The sequence below is a fragment of the Kryptolebias marmoratus genome, linkage group LG10 (assembly GCF_001649575.2).
Source record: "Kryptolebias marmoratus isolate JLee-2015 linkage group LG10, ASM164957v2, whole genome shotgun sequence".
Lineage (NCBI taxonomy): Eukaryota > Metazoa > Chordata > Actinopteri > Cyprinodontiformes > Rivulidae > Kryptolebias > Kryptolebias marmoratus.
Genome location: NC_051439.1, coordinates 3,132,192 through 3,159,105, shown reverse-complemented (window position 1 = coordinate 3,159,105; position 26,914 = coordinate 3,132,192). Strand labels below are relative to the sequence as shown.

Sequence of the window (26,914 nt, the reverse complement as noted above, 5' to 3'; positions counted from 1 at the left end):
ACATGGAAAACGGTGGGTGATATGCGTTCTTTTAAAGAATGTTTGATCTTTATTTTGCATTGAAACAATATGGATTTGATTTGATTTGAATGTTATCAGACTTGAACTAGACCTGTTTATTTCTAGAGACAAGTGTTATTGTGGACATGCTTAATGTAACTGAAGCGAAAAATTAAATCAAAATGAAACACAATAGGTTGCAATATGTTGCATGAGATCTAAAAGAATTCATTCAAATAATCAATAATGAACACTGTTTTGTTTATAATTTTCTTTGAACTAGTGAAATCTGAGGTATCTTCTGTTTTAGGTAAATAACCTATTTTAATAGTTTTTGGCCCTCAGTCACAAAAAGAGTGGACTGCCCTCTTCGGCTCTGGAGTTAGGTGCCTTCTCAAGTGAAGGAGTTTTGGTGTCTAAGGGTTTTGTTCATGAGTGAGGGAAGAATGCAGTGTGACATCGACAGACGGATTGGTGCAGCTTCTGAAATATTCCATACACTGCACCAGTTAGTTGTAGTGAACAGGGAGCTGAGCTGCAAGGCAAAGCTCTTTGTTTACCAGTCAATCTACATTCATACCATCACTTATGGTCATGAACTCTGGGTAGTGACCAAAAGAATGAGACTGAAGATACAGAAGGTTAAAATGAATTTTCTCTGCAGGGTGGCTGGGCTCTCCTTTGGAGTTACAGTGAGAGGTTTGGCTATCCGGAGGAGACTAGGAGTAGAGCTACTGCTCCTCCACATCAAAAAGAGCCAGTTGAGGTGTTTCAGGCATCTGGTAAGTATGCTCCTTGAATGCCCCCCTAAGGAGGTATTCCAGGCATATTCAACTGGGTAGAGACCCCGGGGAAGACCCAGGACAAGCTTGAGAGACCAAGTCTATTGGATGGCATGGGAAAGCCTTGGAATCCTCCCAAAAGAGCTGGAAGAAGTGGCTGTGGAAAGAAATGTTTGGGTCTCTGTGCTTCCCGGCAACCTGACTCTGAAACAAGCAACAGATAATGGAGGAATGAAACCTATTTTACAACAGGTTTTAATCTGAGCAGTAGAAGCAATAAGTAACATGAGTTTTAACCTAAGGTGCATTGACACAATTTATCATTTGCTTATTTCCCACCATTCTCACTTCCAAATAAGACATTCTTTTTAAAGGGTTAATAAAAGTGGCATTTTGTCATGACCTACAAAAGACAAATAACAACAGACAACGGATGGTCGGATACATGGAGTCCGAACTGAAACAAAGTGTATCAATTGTGGATAAACAGATTTGGGTTTACCTGACATTATGGCATATAAAACAAGAATGCATGAAAACAATTCTTTTCCATCTTTTTACAACCAGAAAACTCAAAAGAAGTTCCTAGAAATGATTCATTCCTGTCCTATATAGCCAGTTAGCTACATCTGTTCCTCACCTTCTTTAATCAACACGCTGGAACTGATGCTGAGCATCACCATTGGCTCGGCATCTCACCACTGACATCCCTGTCACTACCGTGGTTTGCCAAAGGGCCCAATGAGAGGAGGGTGCTATCCTGCCTTCATAAACATATCCTAATCTCCTCAGTGCAGCTTCAAGCTCTGTTCCATGGCAGGTTTACCATGCAGCAAAGAGGGAACTTCTGCCTGGCTCTTTGTGTCATGTGGCCTCACTGCTCTCTTCCATTTTAGAAACAAATCTCTCCAGTCTATTGCCTTTTGTGTTTCCAACAGTAATCCATTTGGTGACCTCTGTTCAGGCTGTGCCCAACGTTGCATGATCCTCCTTAGGCTGCCATCTTCTTTAGCACCCAGAAACACTCCTTCCTGAGCCGATTCTTTCTGGTGGATACTGATAAACTCACTCAAAATCAAAAATAAAACTCCCCATTCTGTTCATTTATTTAGTGGGGTAAAAACTCTCATGCTTTTGTTAATGGTGGATACTGCTTTTAGTGGGATAGACTGGTGATTTTAAAAGTGATATTCTATCAAATAGTTATGAATAGTTATCACTGTACATCATTAACAGAACATGTAGTATGAAGAAAAGAACAAAAGTCTTCATCTAGGGATTTTCATCTAGCCAAGACACAGGGCCACTTTTATTTAATTTCTTAGGCTCATAAAACAACTTTGTCTCAAAAATTTCACACCAGTGTGAAAAAACATTACATTAGCTGATACTAAACATTTACTTTGAAATGACACTTATTGGATTTAATTGCTGTTTTTTTGTAGCCGAACGACATCCGTGTTGAATATATCAGTTCACCCAATCAGGACATCTGCTGAGTTCAAATTTACTCAACTCTTACAGAAATAAAACATTCAGCTGCCTTAGGAGACTGACATTCAAACAGTACCAGACTGTGTTTGGCTGAGAAATCAGTGACAATTTAATATTAGCTAATGTAGCATTTTTTTACACTAGTCAGTTGTTTTTGAGAAAGAATTGTGTTATCAGCCTGAAAAATTATAAACAAAAACAACCTTTGTTTGGCAGGCGAGCCATTAGCCTAGCCTGGACACAACCTTCTGCCCTTTTCTTCATACTCTGTGCTCTATGACTAATGTCGCAGCTGATATAGTACTAACTATTCGTCAATATTTGTCAGAACATCACTTCAAAAGTGATCACACTATTCTTTTAAATCTCTTGTTGATTTAACTTCTTAGCTGTTGTTTTACATAAGAGTGCTTCAGCTGGATAAATGATGAAGTTCTTAGTGTATGATAGCTGGTTTCAGATGAGCTAGTATTGCCTGTAGTTGTTTTCTCAGTGCTATCCCCTCTCTCCAAGGACGCTAAATGTAGCAGTCATTTATTGTGATATCCTTCTTTAAATGCAGTCTCTTCATCCTTTTTATGAATGTGTCTTAAAGAAACTCAGGGGTTGGTAAAAACCAGAGGCGAATCATGATTTTCCTAGTTGGTTTTTCTTTCATTCCCCTTTCTTGTCATGTTGAGTCTTTTTCCAGTAATGGCAGGTACTGTGGCAGTGTGTGTGAGAAAGGAACAAAAAACAGATTCCCTGCAGAGTTAGTAAGCTGACAGGCCTCCCAAAGGTCTTCAGCCTTTTCAATAGCTTTAAACCTTCTTGTCTCTTTTTTTTTTTCAGAAGTAATCTCTTTTGACCTGTCATGACTTTGTTTAACTGTCTTTTCCAGTTTGTTCTCATTTTTCCCATATTGTAATGATGTCTTTCCAGTTTACTATAACATCCTCTCATTCTGCAAGGCCTTGTAGTAGTGCTCCTGCTCGGCATGGCTACGGGCAGACACAGAAGGCCGGCGAGGCAGGGTGGAGGAGCGCGACAGGGCCTGACCATGGCCATCTATCAGCAGGTCAGGGTGGGGAGGTGGAGGGAGCATGCCGGAGCAGGATGGGTGAGGAGGCAGAGGCATGGAGGAGGACAAGGGATGAGGGGGGGGAGGCAGAGGGGAAGAGGACGGGTGAGGAGGTAGGGGCATATGGGAGGTTGAGGGGTGAGGAGAGGGGTGAGGAGGTGGGGGCATTTGGGAGGACGGTACCAGAAGGGGAGGTGGAGGCATATGAGGGGGAGGCAAGGGGGAGGAAGATGACTGAGGGGGTGGTGGTGGTGGAAGAGGGGATGATGATAGCTGAGGTGGAGGAGGCAGGGGGGAGGAGGCGGTGGGGAGGGGTGGGGGCGGCAGCTCTGCTCCTCCTTCGGTGCTCTCACTGGTCATGGACGAGCAGAGCGAGTCTGTTTTCACTGGGAGCGTTCGGTAGTCCCTGTAGTGGCTAACATTGTCCTGTCGCTGCAGCGCCATGCGATGTTTGTCACCCGTTGCATCAGAGGCCATCATGTTGCCACTGATGGTGTTCCTCCACTCCCATGGCTTGCCGTTACTGGCCGACACGCGCACCACCGGATGGTGAGGGGCGTGAGCGTCAATTGTGACAATGCTCCCACTCCCTGGGTTGCTTCCTGTGCAGCTGTCTCGATCAGATGGGATGTGGTAATATGGTGACTCGGAGCAGTTTGAGCCACCGCCAGAGGAGGAGCCACCTTCTGATGTTTTAGTGGAGGAAGGTCCATGACCCTGCTGTTTTGACATGGCTATAACCTGAAGGGAAAAAAAATCTCATCAGAATGCATTCAAAAAAGCAGTTGCTAATGCTAACATCAGCTAACAGTAAATTCAAAAAAGGTTAAAAAACAAAAATTAACTGGATTTCTATTCTGTAGTTGAAGACGTTTTGCTTCTCATCCGAGGAGCTTTCTCAGATCAGAAATAGAGAGTGTGGAGTTGAGCTTTAAAAGCTGAGATGTGATGTAAACTGGATTGCTTACAAATTGTTCTCGCTCTTTTAACAATAGAGGCTCGTTAGGGTCCTTGTTTGTCTGACTTACTGATGGGCCACTCTTGTCACATGAGTGCAGGTGTTTATTGGAGTGAAACTGACTCGGTATCAGGCCTAAAGCTCCATTATGTTTTTGAAATCTGAAATCTGAGACCTCCTCCTCTGTTCAATATTGGTTTCTCCCTTTTGACATAGATGGCTTCCTTTACCCTCATCTGTCGAACTATCTGTCTTCTCGGTCCAAAATATGAACATTTTGGTCCTCAAAGGAGTGTCCCTTATCCTTGAGGTGTAGGTGAACCGCTGAGTCCTGTCCAGAAGAGGTGGCTCTCCGGTGTTGAGCCATGCGTCTCTGGAGAGGTTGTTTGGTCTCTCCAATATAAAGGTCTGGACATTCTTCGCCGCACTGAACTGCAGACACAACTCCGCTCAGTTTGGGTTTGGGTGTTTTGTCCTTAGGGTGGATCAGCCTCTGTCTGAGAGTCTTGTTGGGTTTAAAATGTACTGTGATGTTGTGTTTGGAGAAAATCCTTCTGAGTTTCTCGAATACCCCAGCAATGTAAGGAATGACAACGTTCTTACCTCTGTTCCTTTTTTTGTTCTGTTCCGTGGTGTGTTTAGTGGATTTCCTAGCTGACTTGACAAAAGCCCAATTTGGATACCCACGTTTGGAGAGCTTTTTTGATGTGCTTCTGTTCCTTTTCCTTCCCTTCTGTCTTTGTGGGGACGTGTTCGGCCCGATGCTGTAGAGTTCTGATTACAGAGAGTTTGTGTTCCAGAGGATGGTGGGAGTCAAACAGAAGGTACTGATCTGTGTGGGTTGGTTTCCTGTAGACTTCAATGTTGAGACTGTCCTCTCCTACCATGTGCACCAGACAGTCCAAGAAAGGCAGCTTATTGTCGTCAGCATCTTCTCTGGTAAACTTGATGTTGTTGTCGACCGAGTTGATGTGCCTGGTGAAGGCTTCTACTTCTTTAGCTTGAATTTTGACCCAGGTATCGTCCACATATCTGAACCAATGGCTTGGTGTAGCTCCCTCAAAGGAGTTCAGGGCTCTCTGCTCCACTTCCTCCATGTAGAGATTGGCCACACTCGGTGACACTGGAGATCCCATGGCGCAACCATGCTTCTGTCTGTAAAAACGGTCACTAAACTTGAAATAAGTGGTGGAAACAGAACACCAGAACGTCTTTGATACAGTTGACCACAGTATTTTGCTCTCCAGACTTGATTTATGCGGTATCAAAGGCTCTGCACTGGACTGGTTCAGGTCTTATCTGTCAGATAGGAGTACCTCAGTAAATATCGGAGAATTTACTTCCCCCTCAGCTCCCCTCACATGTGGAGTACCTCAAGGATCCATTCTTGGACCTCTGTTGTATTCCATTTACATGCTCCCCTTAGGTTCCATTTTTAGAAAATTTAATATTTCTTTTCATTCCTATGCAGATGATACTCAGATTTACTTCCAGTGGAAGCACAATCATCAGTTCTCACTTCAACCACTGTTAGACTGCCTTACTGAGGTAAACGCTTGGATGGCTTCAAATTTTCTTAACTTCAATGAAAATAAAACTGAAGTTATCTTGTTTGGTTCTAGTGGTAATTGTAGCACATCTCTTGCTGATCTTGATAGTTCGAGAGATGGGGGTAAAGGAAGCCATCTATGTCAAAAGGGAGAAACCAACATTGAACAGAGGAGGAAGTCTCAGATTTAAGTTTTCAAAAATGTATAATGGAGCTTTAGGCCTCATACCCAGTCAGTTTCACTACAAGCAACACCTGCACTCATGTCACCAGAGTGGCCCATCAGTGAGTCAGACAAACAAGGACCCTAACGAGCCTCTATTGTTAAAAAAGCGAGTCCAGTTGTTTTTGTTTTTTAACCTTTTTTGAATTTACCATGGCCTGGATGACTGAGAATCTACACCAGAATCAGCTAACTGTACAAACAACATCAGGAAACTGTAATGGATTGCGGCAACACATCCATCATATCCCTTTATTAAATTTTAATTCTTGTTTAAATACTAATGTGAGTTCAGTCTATTAAAAAAATGAGCAGGAAAAGTGCTTCTTTCAGTGTTTTGCTTACTGACAACACACGTTAGAGCTGAGGAACTATATTTGGCAGCTGCTAGAGCTCTCCTATCCAAGCAACATCTTTCTAGAAGGCTGCATTCCTTTTGAAAATTAAAAGCGCAACACCGCTTGAAGGAATGCATATTACCTGCCACCATAAGATGATGAGAAATGATGGAGTTATAGATGTTTTTGTCCAATCTTGAAAATAACGTGCAATGTCACGCAGTATCTCAAGATATCATGTGACGTGTTAGAGCTTTAAGTATGTGTTGTGAATAACTGTCAGCTTCTACCACACTAAAACTTTATTTTAGTATCTGTAAAACTGGCAAAGTTACAGTCATTTTTGTGTTTGCCCAATTCAATAACTGTGGTCCCCATCTTAAATTAGATTAACTCCAAAATGTAATCAGATGTAAATACAATGATTACTTTCTGAGAGTTTCATTAAGTTTTGTCTAGTCAATCAACAGATAAACAGGATATGATCTAACAGTTAATGCCAAAGTATTAAATAAAGACATCTCGCAACATATAGAGTCCAATGTATGCCTTGTGGATGACTCTCAGCTACTAATAGACCTAACATAATGTAATTCTGATTGTTAACAAATATGTATTTTCTGATCTCTGTCTCACCTGTGTGACCCTTTGCTGGCTGGGGGGCTGGCTGGGCAGTATGTTAGGTACACGGGGAGTTGACACTGCAATGGGTCCTGTTCTTTCCCCCTGTTCTTTCTGCTCTTTCACCCCTCCCCCCTCTGTGAGTGACAACCACTTGGCTCTTGTCTTAGCACTCTTCGGGGAGACAGGTGGTGGCCGCGAGGCTTCCTCTGGGATGTGAACTAAGGGGGGTGCCACAGCCATCCTGGTTACAGCCGGTATGGCTGTACTGTTGCTGGCCTGCACAGTGGGATACAGAGATGAAGGCATTCCCTTGTTTTCTCCGACTCCTGCAGCTGCTCCTCCCACATCTCCTTGGTCTCTTTCATCCACTCCATCGTCATCGTCTCTAGAGCTCTGGCTGCGAAGCTCAAGGGAGCGTTGCTTCCACTCTGACACCAGCTGCCGAGATCTCTGGGGGTCAAAGGGTACATGGAAGGTCATGTGACGCTGCGTGGTGATGGGCTCATCAGAGGGGGAGATAGGGCTGTTTCCGTTTGCAACTCGGGGCAAAGTGTTGCTGAAGGTTACCATGGTCTCTTTACCCATGGGACCTCGGGTCGCCAAGAGCTCCACATCAGCACTGGTTCGTTTCAGGGAGGCCAGGGAGGCCTTCTCCCTCCTCACCTTACTGCGTGCTCCGGCCCCCAACCCAGCCCCCAGCTCCTCCCTGCTCTCAGATACTCTGGGAGTCTTCCTGTACAGGGAATCATGGCTGCGCTGGCTCAAGACTCTCAGGCCATCCTTCTGCTGGACTGAAGCTAGTCTTTGCAAAGATGGATCATCCTCCTCTGATGCTTTGAAGTTTCCCACAGCATACACAGCCTAAGAGAGGAAAGAAACACACAGGAAGTGGAAAAAAATTTATGTGACAGAAACACCTAAAGTGTTAAATAAAGACTAGACCGTGAAAGTGTCTTTTCTTTAATCTTCTAGAGGAAAAAAATGATTTTTTTTCTATTAGTGGGCTTGAATAGGCATCTCTTCTCAAAACGAATTTTGCCTGAGGTCAGCATGAATCACTCTTCCTCCAGTCTTCACCCTTTAATGACAGCGGGAAAATGGTCCTCCTCTTTAAAAGAAGTGAGAGAAAATAGAGGGAGAAGCATGGAAAATGGTAGCGACAAGTTTTCTTAAAATAAAGTGTGAAATTGCTCAGAGAATTCTTATCGGATTATTCGTCCCCTCTTCCTTCACTCTGTAATAGAAAAAGCTATATATAGTGTGTCAAAACTAAAAAAAAAAAATCTACTGAGAGAAAAGTATGGAGCCACACAGAGAGGAGAGGTGATGGGAAAAAAAGCTATTTGTTAGCGCATGCTGTGATAGTGTTAAAAAAAATACACTAAAACAATTTGGCAACAGCAAAAATGACGAAATTGTCTTATTTAAAAGATCTATTTATAAGAATGCTGTAATTCCCAGCATGCTGGTTTGTAATTCTCTGAGGATAAAATAAAATTCTAAATGAACACAAACATAGACTTGAACTCATTTCGTAAAACAAAAATGGGGGATCAATTGCAAGACAAATTCACAATTTACTAACCTATCACAAAGGGGGTAATTACTTTCAAACCACCAATATAACAGAGCACTATCATTTTTTTACTTCAGATTTTATCAAGGCTTAACTTAAATCTCTTTGCCTGTCATATACTAACCAGATAAACTCCGATGCCGGCTCCTATTAGATATCCCACGTAGACATCTATCGGGTGACTGCGGTGTTGCGTTATCTGAGTCAGGCCAGCGAGGCCTGCCGCCATGCAGAAAGCAAACACCAGCAGGGGCTTTAGCAGCTTAGTTGTGCTGTTGATGCTGGCGTTGAAATACATCTTCAATGAGAAAGCCATACATTGGCATAGGACAAATATGTTAGCCATATAAATGCAAGAGTTGAAAATAAAAGACAGAAACCTACAGCACTAAGTAAATACAGTAAATATTCAGTAAATATAGTCACTGACAAAAAAAGCACCCAGAAGGAAGGATTGTCTTTAGTCAGTCAGAACAGTGAGTGAAGGTCAGCAGGCACAGAGAATGCCTCATAGATACATTAGGCAGCATTACCAGTACTTCATGGAGTTTTATAGGGGTTACATTGTAGATTTGAATGAAACCAGGTGGTTATATCATACTATTGCCTGGTACGTTAGGTATTGATACTGTATGTTACAGTGGTCCAATGTTGGAACCAACAGGTACATGAAGGAATCCAAAAATGTGAAACTTCTGGTCATCCAAGACAGACGCCACAAAAAGAGAACAATCATATTGTGTGCCTAGAATGATAGAACCCCATAACATCTGGGCTTCTCATCCAAATGCAGGTACTGGGCTCTTCACAACATCCCATGACATCTTGTACCAGGTCTTGATGACTGACAACAGCTGGACTTTAGGTTCACCGTCCCATATGTAAGTAGAGACTGCTGAGTTTGGAGCGATGCTGTAACTAGAGACATACACTGATAACAAGTAGTGCCATATGTTCAGAGATTAACCTTGATAATACATTACCATGAATACTGCTGTGTGTATAGCAGTGCTGAGGACAGAGGACCAATCCTCCTAATGCTGTGGCATCCTGATGTGGGAAGTCATAGGGTCTGACTTCAGGTCACCCCTGGTGGGGACCTAGGGAACCCTGAGGACACAGCCCTACTTCATTGACATCCCGCATCCTCGTGTCTTTTATATGACCTTAAGATTTGCTTGATCTCAAGGTCCAGATCCAATAGCTGTGGGCAAACTCACATGAGGAAGGGAAGTAACAGATGTGTGACTCTGCATCAAATCGTCATTTGAATCCACACTGGGTGCCACACTATACTGACATAGGACCAACTTGTGTCTGTATTGGATCACAGTTTTTCAACTGTTTCATTTCCACCACTCCGTCTGGGTACTTTTTTGTGTCAGTGAGTGCATTGTACAGTAGCTGAACAGTAAAACAGTTTACCACCAGTTAGATGAGAATTAAACACCATTTCTATTTGTTCTCATCCCACAGAAACACAACAATTAGCTTTACTTATAGTGACACTGGATATGCAGAATCTGGTGGCATGGATTTCCACTCAAATGCAATAAGTGAGTGCTCAGTTGATTCCCAAAAATAAACATAAAAAAGGAAACAGTGAATGAGCATCGTTGAAGTTTCTGTTATAATTGATCAGAACCTATGTAAGCTAGGCTAGCTTTAGGTCTTAACAATTATGAGAAATTGCTGTTATAATCAACTTATTTCATGTATTTGTGTTTTTAAGATAAAAAGGAAATTCTTGTACATAAAAAGTACCTGTTACAACAATTTATATCTATCAATAGCTTTTAACTTACAAAAAATAAATGGCACATGTAAAGCTGGCTGGTCAAACATCTTTTGACACCAAAAAGAGGTTGATGAGTGAGCAGGATAGGCAGGAAAAAACACAATTTTTTCTGTGCATTCATATTCTGAGCATGCACAGTGTTTTTTCATTGCATGAAATAGAGGACAGCTGAGTGACAGAATGCCAGACTTTGCAAAAATAACCATTTTTTAACAAGCTTGTCCATGGGCTACTGAGCACAAAAATCCTGCTCCTCTTGAAGCAAGAGGGAAAACCTGTCAGCAAGGAGAAATTTCATTCTCTTTCAGTGTAGATTTCCTCTCGAACTTCTGAAATTTGTGTCTGGTTTATGAAAAAATATGTCCTCGCTTTAGTTTACTGTATTTTTAACTAATAACATAAATAAATACAGTGTGTTTTATTAAGAATGTTATAATATGGTGGGCTGGGATGAGTCAGCTGTGCACAGATTAGATCATATGTTGTAACTACTAGCTCAAGCGGCTGCTTTCCTCCTCTTTTTCCACACTAGTCAGTGTAGTAAGTTTTAATGAGGATATAGAGGGCCCAGTGAAGCAGCAGTGATAAGGCCAGTAGCTTGTAATAAATACTGGTGGAGGAGGTTGTGTGAGAGTGTTACCAGGTGGAAAAGTAACAGGACTACTTTGTCACGCAGCTTACAAATTGAGTGCCAGACTGCCAAAAGGCAAACTGTTAAGAAATATTCACAAGAGTTGACCTTAACAATGAACTTGAGAAAGTGTGAATGCTGAGTGCTGAATGACTTCACTGAAGTTTGCTGAAGAAGCTGAAACAGAGTTGTTAACCCTAAAAAAAAAAGGCCAAACACTAACTAAAAGCTAAAATTAGCAAAATGCTACCCAGATGTAATAAAATACTAGTTTAAGTAAATGTGGTGATCTGGGAGTCTACTTCCTGGTTGCTGGTTCCAGCCCTCTCGTTGGTTGGCCAGCCTTCCTCCGCAGCTGCAGACGATTTGGCTCATCAGGGAGGCTGGATACTTAAGGCTGTCTTGGGGATCAGATCAGTGCTGGAGCATTGTTTGCCCTGAGGTAAAACATCTCAGCCTAGCTCAAGTTTTGTTAAGCCTTTGACTTCTCTAATGTTTTGGTATTTTTGCATTTCTCTCAGAGTCACCTGTTTTTCTCCTGGAGACCTACCTGACCTGAAAGCCCCAAACTTTTGTGTGAAGTATCCCAAAGCCGCTTACCTGTGGCAGTCTGCCTCCTGCAAAGGACTGCCTTTTCAAGACTACTGGAACCTAGTGCCTTGAAGATCAGATCCAGGAAGAACCACCACCTCATTACCTTCCATGCTGGAACCTCTCTCCAGAACTGTAAGACCACCTCTCTTGAACTTTCCGTTTACTACTCTCTGCCTAACCCTAACCATGGTGAAGAAAGAGATGAGTTGAAAGGCAAAATTCTCAATTTACTTGTCCATCTACGTTCCAACCCTCACATATAGTCATGAGGTTTGGATCATGACCGAAAGAATCAGATCCCGGATACAAGCAGCTGAAATGAGCTTCCTTCATAGAGTGAAGGGCTCAGCCTTAGAGATAAGGTGAGGAACTTCGTCATCCGAGGGGAGCTCAGAGTAGAGCTGCTGCTGCTTTACTTCAAAAGGAGTTAGTTGAGGTGGTTCAAGCATCTGATTAAGATAACTCCTGGACGCCTCCCTTTGGAGGTTTTCTGGGCATGCCCCACTGGGAGGAAACCCTGGAGCAGACCCAGAACTGAAAGAAGAGATCAAAAATTCTCACTAGCCTGGGAATGCCTTAGAATTCCCCAAGCAGAAGGCGAGTGTCGCTTGGGATAGGGATGTCTGAGTTTCTCTCCTGGACCTGTTGCCTCCTCAAGCCGACCACAGATAAGTGGTAGAAAATAGATAGATGGCTAAAAGTTAAATGCAGCAAAAGGCTGAATAAAAGCTAATAGTGTCAAAAGATTAGCTAAAAGTAGCAGAAGAACCGAGAAAGTGTGATGAAACAGATTTAAAAGAGAACAATGTTATGAAAACTGAAAGTCATAGAACCCATCTCTTGAATGAGCTGAACATTTTGTTTTATAAATGACTAAAATAGCACAAAGTATGCAAAAGTAGTATAATGGAAAAAAATAACAATGTTGAATCAACATTCACACAGTAAACACCCAAAATCTGACATAAAAACAGTTTATGTCACATTTGTGAGCAAATAGTGGAGAACAGCTATTGTAACTTTCAGTGGATGTCATGCAGTTTTACTGTGAACTCTTTTAATACTTAGGATCATGTGTGGTTTAAAACTGTGCGGTGTTAATATATATTATTATTTTACTCTGGACTTTGAAAAAAACAAAACAAAACTAATCTGGTTAAAATTATTATTTAAAGGTTAACAACCCCCTTATTCACAAACACATCGTGCAAAGCCAGCATGATCAAGAGAAGTCAGTTGCTTACAGAGATATAAACAGCAGCAAATCCAGACAGTGTTGCATGCTGGGATGGAAAGGTTTTCCTAAGAGAAAAAAGAGAAGTTAGGATCGAATACATAAAATAGAATAAATGAAAATAGTGTTTCTTGAAGGAATGCATATTGTCCGCCACTCTGCATGCCAACATTTTAAACAAAGATTTTGTGGGATCTGTTAACGCCTAAAGTATGTGTTGGAGATGACTCTAAGCTACTCAACTCAAGATCTGTAAAAATTGCTAAGTTATAGCCATTGCTGTGTTTCCTAAATTTGCTTAACTAGGCAGCCATCTTCAATCTAGTTGATTCCTAAAGGCAATGAGTTGTAGCTATACATTTAGTGATTACTTTTTGAGAGTTTCATTGAAATCTATTAAGTAGTTCATGAGATATTTTGCTAACAGACAGACAAATACATGTACAGACCTAGGCATTTACAGCATCACCAGCCAATAAGACAATTTTTAAAAATAAAACAGTTGTTTCACATCTATGTTCATTGCTTCTCTTTTTATGTGTGATATCAGGATTGCATATATAAAACTGCTCTTGTCAAATTGCACAGAAGTAATGGTTAAGCAACACAAAGATGCTCTTTAAGTGAGTTTGTCCATTGTCCAGCATAAGATGTGGCAAAGCAGATTTCGAAGAGAACAATGTTTTTGAAGGAACTGAAAAGATCTTAGCATATTTCTATGTGAAATATATTTGTAAATAAAGTTAAATATTTTGAAAATTAAACTACAAAAGTTAGAAAATCCAAAAGTCATACCACCCATCTCCTGAATGTGCTGAACTTTTAATATATGGATGGCAAAAATAACAAAGTATGCATAAGTAGTTAGATTGCAAAGATTCTATGAAAAATACAGTGTGAATGCTGATTCAGCTGATTCACCATTCACACTATTAGTTGGAGAGGCAAGGTTCTGGACTAAGTTCCAGGTAGTTTGAGAGTAAATGTATTTTGACTCATTCTTTAAGTCTGTGTGAAGCTCAACATTGCATTTAAGTTAAATTTTTTATCTCATGGTTAGATGATAAATATAAAATATTAAACAGAATCATTAATTTTCTTCATCTCAAAGGAAAATTGCTTAATATTTAAAATATCAAACTATGGCTTTAGTTTTTTTTATTATGAGTCCCCTCAAGCATCGTAGAACCGATGTGTACACTTGTACCAGGATTATCCCCGTATTAGCTCAATATAGCTGTAATCTCTCTTGTGCGTCTGCATTTATTATGCCTTTCATATCCACTTGCTGGAGCTCATTCGTCTGATCTACTGAAGCATGCTGCTAAACAGCAACTTCAACAACCTTAAAACCTGAAAGCAACATACTTATCCTGAACACAGTTCCAGTGGGGGAAATAATTATATGATCTCCTGCTGATTTACTAAGTTTGGCCATTTACAACAAAAATACAGTTTCTAATTTTCAGTGGTTTTATTTTATTGAAGAGAGACTGAATACCAAATTACAAATCCATAAAAAACTATAATAATTAAAAATTACAAATTATTTTATGTGTCATTGAGGGAAATGAGTACTTGATTTCCAAGAAAGACATGACTCTACCTGGTGGAGAAGCCTTTAGTGGTAAGATATTTCTTGCAGGTGGTCACCAGGTTTGCACACATCTCAGAGACCCACTTCAGTTTCTATAAACTCTATAAATCCTTTAGGTTTCTTAGCTCTGGTTTGGGAACTTAAAGTTTCAGCTCACTCCACATATTTTCTGCAGGACTGAGGTCTGAAGAGTAGGTAGGCCACTCCATGACAGAAAGATGCTCCTTTTCAATCCTTTGTTACCTTGGCACTATGTTTTGGGTGATTGCCATGAAAGACCCATTCACACCTATCATCGGTGTTCTGGTTGAGGAAAGGAGGTTCTGGTCCAAACTTTTACAGTACTTGGCCCTCTACATTTAAGCCTCAGTGTGGTGAAGTAATCTTGTACCCTTAGCAGAAAAACAGCCATTCAACCTCTGTGTTTGGCCGTAGTGATGGTGTTTTTTGGGTCATACTCAGTATTCCTCCCTCAAACATGGTGGGTGGAGTTGATGCAAAAGAATTTGAATTTGGTTCCAACTGACTACAGAATTTTCTGCCAAGTCTTCTATGAATCATTTAGATTATCTAGACAATTTAAGATGGGTCTTCTTTCAATCAATTGCAGCATAGTGTGTTACTAATGATGTCCTTGATTTATTGATTGGTTGACTGATTATAATTGGTGTGCCACATGGCCAAATAACCAGTCCGCTGGAGCCAGAATTCTGGTTAGGGTTGTTGGGGATCAAATACTTATTCAAATCAATGGCGTGCAAATCTCTTCGTAATTGTTAGACAATGTTTTTTTTTTTTTTTTAGGTTTTTAGTTGATGTTCTGTCTCTCTGCATCAAAATTAAGCTGCCATGAAAATTACAGGCTGTTTATGTATTTGTGAGAGGACAATCTTACAAAATCAGCAGGGGATCAAATAATTATTTCCCCACTTTATTTGCAAATTCCTGAGTTTTAAACAAAGATCATCTTATGATGGGAAAAGATGAGGTTAGAGCTGTTATTTAAAAATATAAATATGGACAATCTCACACAATATAAAAAATTTCACATGATCTGTTAGCTCTCAGAGTATGGCTTATGAATGACTTTCAGCTACTACCACATAACATTCTAGTTCAGTATCTGTAAAATTGACTGAGTTTGTCATTTTTTGCTTGTTAAGAGTGATTAGATGGGGCAACCATCTTGAATTGGATTGACTCTAAAAGTTAATTGTAGATGTATAGTCAATAATTATATTTTGAATATTTCATTCAAATTCTTTCATCATCATAATACTATAAAAAGACATTAAACGAGATGAGTGTACAAATATATAAATTTCTATTGTTTTCCATACAAGGCTTCAAATATGACATTATTGAACACAAAAACACTGTATCTCAGAATGTAAATCTCTGCTTTACCTGGCTGACATAATGGCATACTGGTCTTTTCCCATGCAGATGTCATGTGTGATGTAAGCGTTGTTGTCACATGACACTCCGGGGGCCGTGTAATTGGGCTGGCACACAGTAAGGAAGAATGGGGCGTGGTAACCAGTCGCTAACTGGATGACATCTGTCACCAGAGCTGTTGCCAAGAGACCGAACACATGAACACCTGAGGGAGAGAGGTAAGAGGCAGCTTTGGTAAACGATCTAAAGGCCCCCAGTGGTTTCTCTAACTCTGAGCTATTCATTTAGAAACGTGTGCAGTGACAGAAAACCACCAACCAGAAGCAACACACAAACATCTCACTTTGCTAGTTTTAAGCTTTTACCTACAAGAAAAAGTATGAAGAGAAAAGAGTGATTAATTCACCTTCAAAGTTCAAAACGTGCCTCAGGATATTTCCTGTTGAGTATTTTATCAAGCCTATTTGATTTTACTTAACCCTTCAAGTTAGTAATTATCTTCTTTATTTATTTTGAAAAGAGGAAAGATGTTAAGGGCTCAGATAGTGAGTTGAATAATTTTTTTGGAGCCAAAATTGAGCAAAATGTTAATTCTAGATTAGAATACATCACTAAATAGCTAAATTCTGATAATTGCACATTAAATTAACAGCCTAGTATTCCATAAAGGAATGCCTACTACCCACTGCCTATCATGCCAAAATTTTACAGTAAAATCATCTTACCCTAAGAAATGAATTGTATCTGTTTTGGTAAAATATTAAATATTGTCTTGTGCAAGCTTATGCAATGTCATGAGATGTCTTGCTCAGAGTATGTTCTAATAACTCTTAACTACTACCACCTCAAATTTTAACTCGATAGCTGTAAAACTGATTGAGTTATAGCAATGTTGTTTTTTTTTTTTTATAGAGTTGGTTGTGGCAGCCAACTTGAATTTGATTTACTCCAGAAGTTAATCAGTGGTAAATGTACATCCAATAATTCTGTTTTACAAGTTTCATTAAAAATTGCCCATTGGTTTATCAGATACTTTGCCATCAGACAGACACACAAACACACACACGGGCAAAATCATTTCTAACTCCTAAAAAGACTTATGGTTGGACGCACCAACAAAGCGCACAGTCCTGCGTAGGAAGGAGTTGAAGCTGCAACCTCCGGCATTTATACTGCCCTCAGACTTGGGACAAGTCTTCAGTTTGGACTGCATACAGTACATCAGAGCCTCCCCCAACATTATCTACATAATGAAAACAAAGAGAAAAAGAAGGTGTCAGGTAGGTATTTTTTGTTTGTTTTACAATTCTATTTGCTTACAGAGGAATACAAAAACACCTGAAAGAGTGAACAGATGTCATTAATGTCATACATAAATATCTGTGATTGTGATTTACGGTGGGACAGTAAAGCTAAGGGAAAATAGAGGCAAGCTTCTACTGAGCAGTGATCACTTCAAGTCAGAGTGATAAATGAGTCCTGAAGAAGTGTGTTTGTTTCCATGCTGCTGCTGTGTGTGTGTGTGTGTGTGTATTGACTGGGGAGGCCTGTGGCGTATTTGATGATGTGTATGGGAACTCTAAGTGTATATTTATCAATCAATCAATCATTGATCCCATTTTTTTGAGAGGGGAGATGGAATCAGATCTGAAAGAATTGCAGAAAGTGTAAATGTATGTATTTTTTTTCTGCACACAAGTGTCTTTGTGGAATGTGTGAGGACTCACATTCAGCTCATACACACACAAGGTCAGTAAATCTCTGTGACAAGATTTTATCCGTGTGACACATGTGGGCCGAGTGTGTTCGGATAGCTAACATTTGTACACCAAGAAATCGATCAAATGTCACTCCGTGACAGACCCACTGGGAATAATTGCTCAAAGAATGTTTTAGCTTACTTTAGATTGCTGATTTAGTGGTACAGCTGCGAGTTAAAAGATCGCTAAAAAGAGCTGAAAATGTTTTATTCATTAGCTGTTTGGAAAAATGGACTCTTAATGGATGCTGTAGATTGTCGACAGTAAAAGTGATGCATTTGCTTCAACTGCACAAGAAGCTGATGCATAGAGTGCAAAATAAAACATGAATTTAAAGGGATAGTCAGGTTGTTTTGGAAGTAATGTCCTTTCAAATAGTTCTCAGTAGGTAGTATCTTAGCTGTGACATTAGTCATACAGAAAGAGGAAAAGTCATTGTTCAGGCTAGATTACTGGCTAGCCAAACCAGTTTACAGGCTTATAAATCAAGTTTTTCTAAAAGATGATGTAAAAGAATGTTAGATTAGCTAGTAATAAACTCCTTGTGCACAACAGTATTGGTTAAGCTTATTCCTGTTTTCCCATTCAAATAACACCTATGTTACTCAGTGTATGAGTGCAAGAGGACCGTTATATGCCAGTGGTGCTGAGTTTGTGAATGTATCAGTCCTCCAGATCAGCACATCTAGTCAGTCCAAAGGTTTACTCAACTCCTGGTGGACTGATACATCAGTAGCCTCAGCATCATAAAACGGTCTATGCTCATCACACATACCTTCGTGTTGTCGTTCATATCCTTGAGAAAACAGCGACCAACTAAACAATCAATGTTGTGCAAAAAATGTAAAGGTTTAAAATGAGCTAAAATGGCATTCTTTCACATCAGTATGACATTAGTGAGTGTAGCATGAAGAAGTTTGAAAAACAATTTCAAAATCAGCCCTCGTTCAGCAAGCCTATAGTATAGCCTGGATAAAGACTTTTGCCCTTTTTTCGAAACCCCTTGCTCTGTCACCGTTTCTCAGCTAATGAGATGCTAACTGTTGATAACTATTTGAAAGAACATCACTTCAAAAATGGCAAGACTATCCATGAAGCTGTAGAAAAATTTGATGAAAAGACCAGTCTGTACTCCAGATATATTTTAAGAAAATTTACTTCTCTGGTTATATTTGTATTTCTGTCCACAAATTCTACCAAAATTGCTGATATTCCCGTGCTGTGCCACTAGATGGAAAGACTGTCAACATATCAAAATCATTTAGATTACAGGAACGGCTCTAAAATTGTTTAAATCAAATTTATCCGATAGACTCCAGTTTGTGCATATTAATAAAAAAACTTGATTTACCAAAGTTTGTCATGGAGTTCCTCAGTGTTCAGTGTTTGGAACAATACTCTTCACTTTATATGTTTCCATTAGGTAAAATAACTTGTCAGCACGGGATAAATTTTCATTGTTATACTGATGATACTCAGTTATAATTATCCATGAAACCCAATGAATCCAATCTGTTACTTAAATGAAAAACATGTCTTAAAGATAAAAACCTGGATGACTCCTAATTTTCTGCTTTTAAACTCAGACATGACAGAGGTAGTGATTTTTGAACATCTTAAGAATAAACTGTGCAGCTTTTCACTTCCTCTGGATGGCAATAATTTGGCCTCCAATTCTAATGTAAAGAAACTTGATGTTATTTTTAATTAGGATATGTCATTAACCCCCACATTAAAAATGTTACCAGCTTTCACCCACCTGCTTAATATCACTAAAATTAGAAGCATCCTAACTCAAAATGATGCAGAAAAACTGGTCCATGCATTTATCAAGTCGAGCCTGGACCATTGTATTCTTTATCTTCCTTAGATAACTTTCACTAATTGCTGCTATATATATATATATATATATATATATATATATATATATATATATATATATTTATTTGTTTTTTCTGGGCACAAAGTCTGTATGAACAATATAGGTTTCTACATCATTGTTTCTAAAAGGCTCTGTATCTCCTGTCTACATGGAACCACCAGCAACAAAACTGTTAAAAATCTCCATAAAAAATACTTTTGCAACAAAAACTCAATCTTTAAAAATATTTGAGCAGTATGGACAAGGCCTAAATGTTTATATTAGATTAGACTAGAGGTGTCTGAAACCAGGAAACAAAGAAATCAGAAAATGAGAGAAATCTGCAAACAGACTTACAGAAGCTGCTGGACCAGCAAACGCCAAACTCAGCAACATCAACAGAGGGATGAGCTCATCTCCCGTCTCAACATAGGGCATAGAGAGGTCACGGTCATAGCAACGAAAGCCCACCATAGCCGGGGACAAGACATCGGTCAACTCCAGGAAGTACAGGGACACCAAAGAGGACAGGACGATGGGGAGCTGGGGAGGCATGTGCAGGGACATGAAATTAAACTCTCAAAAAAAAAAAACCCACAAGGCCAAGGGCAAAACAAAAAGTGTCTAACATCTAATCTTTGCTTGGAAAAAAATATCATTTTGGTGTTTCCTATTAATTTATTGTACAAACTGAAACACACCAATACCTCCACAAAATAGAAACATGGCAGCAGAGTCATGCTGTCTTTAGGTGGTTTCTTCTTGGCTTTAGTTTTGGGAGACGTCATCTTGGGGTGGGACCAGTCACAGCCTGTTAGAGAGAAAAAAGATAATGATGGCAATAGGACACAATTGTTAGCACTTTCATTGGTGTCATTTGTGAGATTTTCTGCAACTTTTGTGTAAGTGAGAAACATAAGTTCAGAAAGTTTTCAAAGGCCGACTAAAACGATTTACTCTCTCAAAAGATTTTGTGCTTCACCATGATGCATGGTGAGGCACAAATTATTTTTGATTGCACTTTGCATATACAGTAATTACATGAGTTCTCTTTAGCTGTTTCAGTGTCTGCAGCTTTAAATTAGTTGAGTCACAGCTGCTCATGCTCCTCTTCTGCCTGTGGTACAGTCAGCGTCATCTAAACTTAACATAAAAAATCAGGAAAAATTAGAAAATTTATTTCTGGTTGATTGTTTCTTTGTTGTAACAATGCTTCCTGGTAATAAAATGTATACAGTTGGAAAGCATATTTATTTATCCTTAAATGGTAACATCTTTCTGAGGAAAATGCATTTGTGGATTGAGCAGCAGAATTGAGCATGTAAGTGCCAAACAGCTTATTCTGCTATTACTTTTGTTTGCTTTTGTTTATTAGATTGGATGATTGAAGTCTGAAGAAACAAGACATACTGGCACTTTAACAATTTATTTATTTATTTAACAAACAGAGGCATTAGTTGCAAGTGGAAAAAACATACATAGCCACAACAGCCTGGCGCCTTTGCTCACCAGCTTGGTCACACACTGCTGTGGGATGGCATCCCATTCTTCAACCAGCATTTGTTGCAATTCTACAAATGTAGTTGTTTTAATCACTCTGGAACAAATAGCACAACAAGCTGATCCCTTAAGTGTTCAATGGGGTTGAGGTCAGGACTGCAGGCATGCCATTCCATCCTCTCCACTCTTAAGTTCTGGATGTCTCTGATAAACCCTGCTCTGTGGGGGTGAGCATTGTCATTTTGAAGGACAGAGTTTGGTCCCAAACTGTGGAGATATGGAGTTTTCACTGGTTGCTCATAGGTGCTGAAAATTAGGCGCTAATCAGGCACCTGATTGTCAGCACCCGGTACATCAGAAGCCCAAAACAAGAGTCAGAAGCAGAATAAGGTGTTTGCCATTGGCAGATAATTTTGGCAAGTTTTTCATGGACGCAACTGCTGCTCAACCCACAAATGCATTTTCCTAACAAATGCTGCATCAGTTGAGGGGTTAAACAGTCTTTCCAGTGTTATAAGACAGTAGTGCCCAATGTTGGGTTCTGGAGGGCCACTATCCTGCATGTTTTAGTTGTTTCATTGCTTTGACACACCTGATTTGATGAATGAATGACTAACAGGCTTCTACAGAACTTGAAGACCTGCTGAGGAGCAGAAACAAATAGAACATGCAGAATAGTGGCCCTCGAGGACCAAGACTGAACACCACTGTTATAAGGTTTATTGCAAGAAAACATTGTTACAACAAAGAAATAATCAACCAAACACAAACTTCCTTGCAATTTGTGCTATGTTTATAAGGAAAACAACAATATAGGTTTAGATTATGTCAATATATACATTCTTTATAACCTTTATGCCTTATAAATTCAACAAGCTTTTTAAATCTCTAAGCAGCTGTATAACACCTAATGTATCTTTTCCACATATTTACAGCATGCACATTTATGTATACACAGTATACTGCCTTCAGTAACCTTTAGGCAAATAGACGGCCTCAAAGAGAGACAAGAGCCAAAGGGAAGAAATGGAAAACTAAACAGAGTTAAATATTCACACTTCTCCCTTCAGCTCTCTGCTTCTGCCTTTAACTTTGTGCTCTATATGCTTCTTTCCTTCTCTGTGAGAATCTTACGATCTCTGCCTCACCCCATGTCTTCTTGTCCCATTTTGCATATCCCATCTTCTCATTTATCTACCATCTGCACCCTCTTGTTACCCAGTCTGACTTCATGTTGCCAACACTTTCCTACTGGCCTCTTTTCCTTCACAGTGTTAGTTTCTTTCCCATTTTCTAGCAATTTTAGCAGTTCCCATATGTCAGTTTGCTATTTGCGGAAGCAGTATTGTAAAAAAGGCATTAGACAAGTGTAGGAGAAAAATCCGTTAAGTGATAATGGTTTCACAGATATAAATTTTAATGTTTTATTTGTCAAAAATGGAAAATGAGCTATGAGAAGAAAAATGCCAATCAAATCATTATTTGGTCTGACGACCCTTTGCCTTCAAGATGGGATCAAAATTTATTAAGTACACTTGAACAAAGTCAGAGATTTTGTAAAATTATAGTTTGGTGTTTGATTAACCAATTATGCCAAACAGGTGCTAATGAAAGTGATTTTTAGGTGTATGAGAGGGATTTTCAGACACAAGTTAAAATTTTTGAATTTTTTTGTTTGGTCCTGTTATTTTTTGTGGGTTTAATAGTTTTGTTAATCATTTTTGTTATTTGACCGTAGTTTTTGTTATTAAATTTACTCAGTTTGCATTCTGATCCTGTCTCCAGCATGTCCGCATTTGGGTCTTATCTACAACTAACCATCACTGCTTCTAGATGGCCTTAATCGCTCCAGTTTCTAGCTCATCATTTGATATCTGTCCTTCATTCTTAATCAGATCACCTGGTGTTACCAAACATTCTTCCTTGTATATCTATTTCCTAGTTTCCTCTTTTTTTTAAATCATATTTTCCACATTTTTTTTTATCCTGGTCTAGTTTTATGTTATGTTTTGTCCATTTTGACTTGTATTTTTTATTAAACCTACTTAACTTTCATCCTGATCCTGCCTCCAGTGTGTCTGTATTTGGGTCCTATCTACCTCAACAGACACAGCTGTGTAGGCCAAAGCAGACTGGGGTTTCAAAATGTGCTGATCAAGCTCTTTTAAAGGAGCACAAAGAAACTGGCAACACTGTAGAAGCAGTGTTTGGCCAATGGTACCTGGTGAAAGGTACATTATGCTTTCTGTCTTTTGAAAGTGGAAGGTGTCAAACAAAGCCATTGCTTTGAAATGGTCAGAAACCTGTGAGAACAGGTACACCAATCTGTTGTCTGGAGAAGTCTGCCTAGAAGGGGTTTTCATGAAAGAACTGCAGCCAACAAAGCCATACCTCTGCTGTGGAAACAAATGCTACTATAAGTGGCTTAACTATGCATGAAAACACAATAACTAAGGTGCAGAAAAAAATGACAGCAGATTCCCTGGACTGGTGAATTGAAACTTTGAAATATCTTGCTGTAGAAGGACACAGCTGTTTGTTGAAAAGCTGAAAACTGGTTCAATAATAAGTTTCTAGAGGCAACAGTGATGCATGGTGGAGAGATCCTTCAATGTCCGGGGCTGTAAATGAAGCTGGAGGTTTAATTGATATAAATGGTGTCCTCATGCTAACATTTTTGCATGTTTGTCTTTCAGTTTTTTTTTTATTTCTGTATATTTTATATAGCTGTAACTTTACTTTTCTGCCTGGTTATTTTTGTGTTTTTTCAATTTCCTCAAGCAAACCCCCTTTTCTCAGTTTTTTTAGACTTTACTATATCAATGCATTTCTTTGTTGTTTCTTCCACCTCTCTCAGTATCCCCCTTCTTGTTGCTCCTATCCTTTATTTCTCTGTTCCGTCTCTTTCTTTGTGAGATAAGAGGGCCTGACCCTGAGGCAATGCAAGGCACAGAGAATCAAAGACTTCCACAATCTCATTTCCATGACCCCTAGAAATGTGCTGGAGACGGGAGGACAGAAGAGAGGAAGAGCAGGACAGAGATAAGTGCAGATCAAAGACAAGAATGATTAAAAACTCACAAGTGTGTTTGTGTGTATATTTTTGTATGTCTAGTGGTGGATGTATAAGAGGGGAGGGGTCTGAGGATCAGAAACAACGAGGATACTGGGATGGAAGGATTCCAGTGTGGCTGAAAGCAGCTTAGGAAGATGCTGAGTCCTGGGTCTCTTTCTCATAGCCACTTGGTCTTAGTGACCCACCCCAGTCAGCATTTAAACCTCACCCAAACTCACATTTAACATACACACACACACAGGATGAGCTCAGGCCTGAGCAAGGGGGGGTCGTTTATCTATTGCAGCAGTGTTTGTCCTCAGGGACACATCACATGAGTGTGTGTAGTCTGAGCTTCTGTAAGATAGTTCTTGCAAACATTGTGAATGTGTTTGTATGTGTCTACTAAAGTAGAAACATATACACGCACACACAGTCTGTATACACAAAGACACTGTCTGTGTGTATGAGCGTGAATGAGGTAAGTAGGCTGTTTGGTGGAAAGAAACAGTCTGACACCAAAGAAAACTCAAGATTCTGTGACCATCAACACGGAATCAGAGCCTGGGATGTTAAGAATTTAGTATTTCAGCTATGATATGTGGATAGGTAACAATTTAAAGATTGTTTGATGTAAACGTCTGTAAGCATACCACAGCCCTTCAGAAAACTTTGAGTGTCACATTTGAATGTTAAACGCATAAAAAGATTTCCATAACTGCATTTTGAATATGATGGTGGACGATACTGATGTTAAATTGCACCTTCTATACTAGATGCTGGTAGAATGGACACCAATCAAAGGAGGAACCTGCATTGTGAAGAGATCAGGTTCTGTCAAATGGATAATCTGCTCATTTTTGAAGTGATATTCTGTCAAATAAATATTATTAATTAGGACCTTATTAGCTGTGACATCTGTCATAGAGCACGTATGGAGAAAAGGCCAAAGTCTTTGTCCAGGCTAGGCTAACCGTTACCCAAACGAGGGCCTCTTTAGGACCCTGGTTTTGCAAGCCATTAGCCTAATTTGAAACTTCTGCTCTTTTCTCCATCCTCCGTGCTCTTTGGCTGATGTCACAGCCACTAAGATACTAACTGTTGATAACTATTAGCCAGAACATTGCTTTAAAAATGACCAGACTATCCCTTTAAGGTGTCACAGCTCACTGTTTTGTCTGTTTGTCCCCCTTAAGAATTATTTAATTGCAAATCAATACAGAGTTGTTTTCAGTGATCACCTCCTTCCTTTGATGAACCATTTCTATCCAGATGGGAACAGAGTCTTCTAAGATGATTGTGCTTCTATCTTTAGGGCGCAAAGGGTCACTGATTGGTTCAATAAGTATGGAAATGATGTCAGCCACATGCTATGGTCAAATTATAGATCCTAACTGCACACCTATGAGAGACTTTGAATTAAGGTGTAAGGCAGTGCTCTCCACCACCATCAACAGAAATACATGTTGTGAATGGCTCTCAGCTACAACCACATCAAATTTTAGCAGAATGTATGTAAAATTAACTGAATTTCAGCTATTGCAGTGTCTTCTAAGGTCAGTTGGCTGTGGTGGCTATGTTGAATTGGGTTGGCTCCAAAACCTACTTGGTTGTAGAGATACAACCAGTGAATAATTCCTGAAAGTTTTATTAAAATCTGTCCATTGGCTTATGAGATATTTTGCTAACAGATGGACAGACTTGACTCCAAATATTTAATGGCAACATTTTAAACAAAGTTCTTGTGCAATCTGTTATCACTCATGATATGTTTGGGATGAGTCTCAGTTACTACCACACTAAATATTAGTTCAATATATGTAACATTAAGTACGCTACACTCATTTTTATGCTTTTCATTGTCAGTTGGCTGTGGCAGCCATCTTGAATCAGGTTGACTCTAAAAGTTAATCAGCTTTTTAGATATACATCTGCTGATTATTTTAAAGTTTCATTAAAATCCGTCCAGTTGGTTGATGAGCTATTTTGGTAACAGACAAACACATGAATTGTCACTCACTCAGACGCAACTAAAAACACTGTCGCCCACTTTTGCCTTTTGGAAGTTGATAAGCGTGTCAGAGTAAGGTGGTAATGAAGGGTTATTCATGTGGTAAAAGAAAATATTTGGCCATTTTTGTATTAAGAGAGTTATTTGTTAGAATATTTGAATGTAAATGTGCAATGTAAACAAACACATATCAGTGTTTCACAGTGTTCATTAAATATTACAACTATTCCGACAGCAGTCGAAGTGGTCACCTTTTATTAACCAATGCAGTTACTAAAGTGTTATCTCTTCCCTTCCAGTTTCCAGGGCATCATTCAAAAAAGTTATAAGCTGATTTTTTGCAAAGTCATGAAAACTGCAGGCCCCTTTCCAGGCAAAGGAAGGGAACCTGAAGGGGCCATGAGTGTGTGGAGGAGGGTACACCCAACTTAACTCACCTGCTTTTACAGTGGTGAAAAAGGCTCAGCCATCATGCTAAGCTACTTTTTTTGCAAGCAGAATTGCGATGCTGTCTGCATCTTACACACACACAGACAGAGCAAAAAACACGTTTATCCTGATATTCAGTTTGCATTTATTACAGGGGGATGTGATCAGCCACTATGTTTTAAGGGGGAAGTCGCATTTAGTAGCGTCTATGAACAGAAATCAGCACGAGATCATTAGTTATTGAGAAACCATGTGCTGATTGTTCCAGGAGATGGGGGCAGGTGGATGATGATGAGGAGGAGGAGGAGGCGAACCAGCAGTCCGGACGGCACTCACCTCTGTCCCGGGGGCTCCGCGAATTCAGCGACTCCCGTCGCCCCCTTCCCCCCCGGCGTGGTCGTGCGTGCTGCTCCAGTTTGGCGACGCGTCCCTTTAATCCATC

At 39.7% G+C, this 26,914-nt stretch overlaps 1 protein-coding gene and 1 long non-coding RNA gene across 3 annotated transcripts; one reads left to right on the top strand and one right to left on the bottom strand.

The window, feature by feature from the left end:
• Positions 1–26,914, bottom strand: LOC108239099 (phospholipid phosphatase-related protein type 3-like). The gene is made up of 9 exons (XM_017421605.3): positions 26,809–26,914; positions 20,185–20,288; positions 19,835–20,020; positions 16,970–17,099; positions 15,866–16,061; positions 12,872–12,929; positions 8,729–8,902; positions 7,041–7,889; positions 1–4,077 (listed from the first exon to the last, which is right to left on the bottom strand). Exons 2-9 carry the CDS (start codon positions 20,263–20,265, stop codon positions 3,202–3,204), a joined length of 2,550 nt encoding a protein of 849 aa, XP_017277094.1. The 5' UTR covers positions 20,266–20,288; positions 26,809–26,914; the 3' UTR covers positions 1–3,201.
• LOC112450690 lies at positions 8,895–26,874 on the top strand. Of its 2 annotated transcripts, XR_003039365.2 has the most exons (4): positions 8,895–11,475; positions 11,555–11,759; positions 15,905–16,074; positions 26,741–26,874. It is a non-coding gene; the product is annotated as an uncharacterized LOC112450690 (long non-coding RNA). The 2 variants fall into 2 exon arrangements; XR_005233658.1 differs by having other exon boundaries at positions 8,895–11,759.

Bases quoted from the DNA above. Each gene is read 5' to 3' on its own strand.
- LOC108239099 (XM_017421605.3), bottom strand. From the start codon at position 20,265: ATGACGTCTCCCAAAACTAAAGCCAAGAAGAAACCACCTAAAGACAGC. The intron at 8,903-12,871 runs GTAAGCAACTGA...TTCTCATTGAAG, and splicing joins TTGCTGCTGTTTATATCTCT to ATGTATTTCAACGCCAGCAT. The intron at 4,078-7,040 runs GTGAGACAGAGA...TTTTCCCTTCAG, and splicing joins GCCAGCAAAGGGTCACACAG to GTTATAGCCATGTCAAAACA.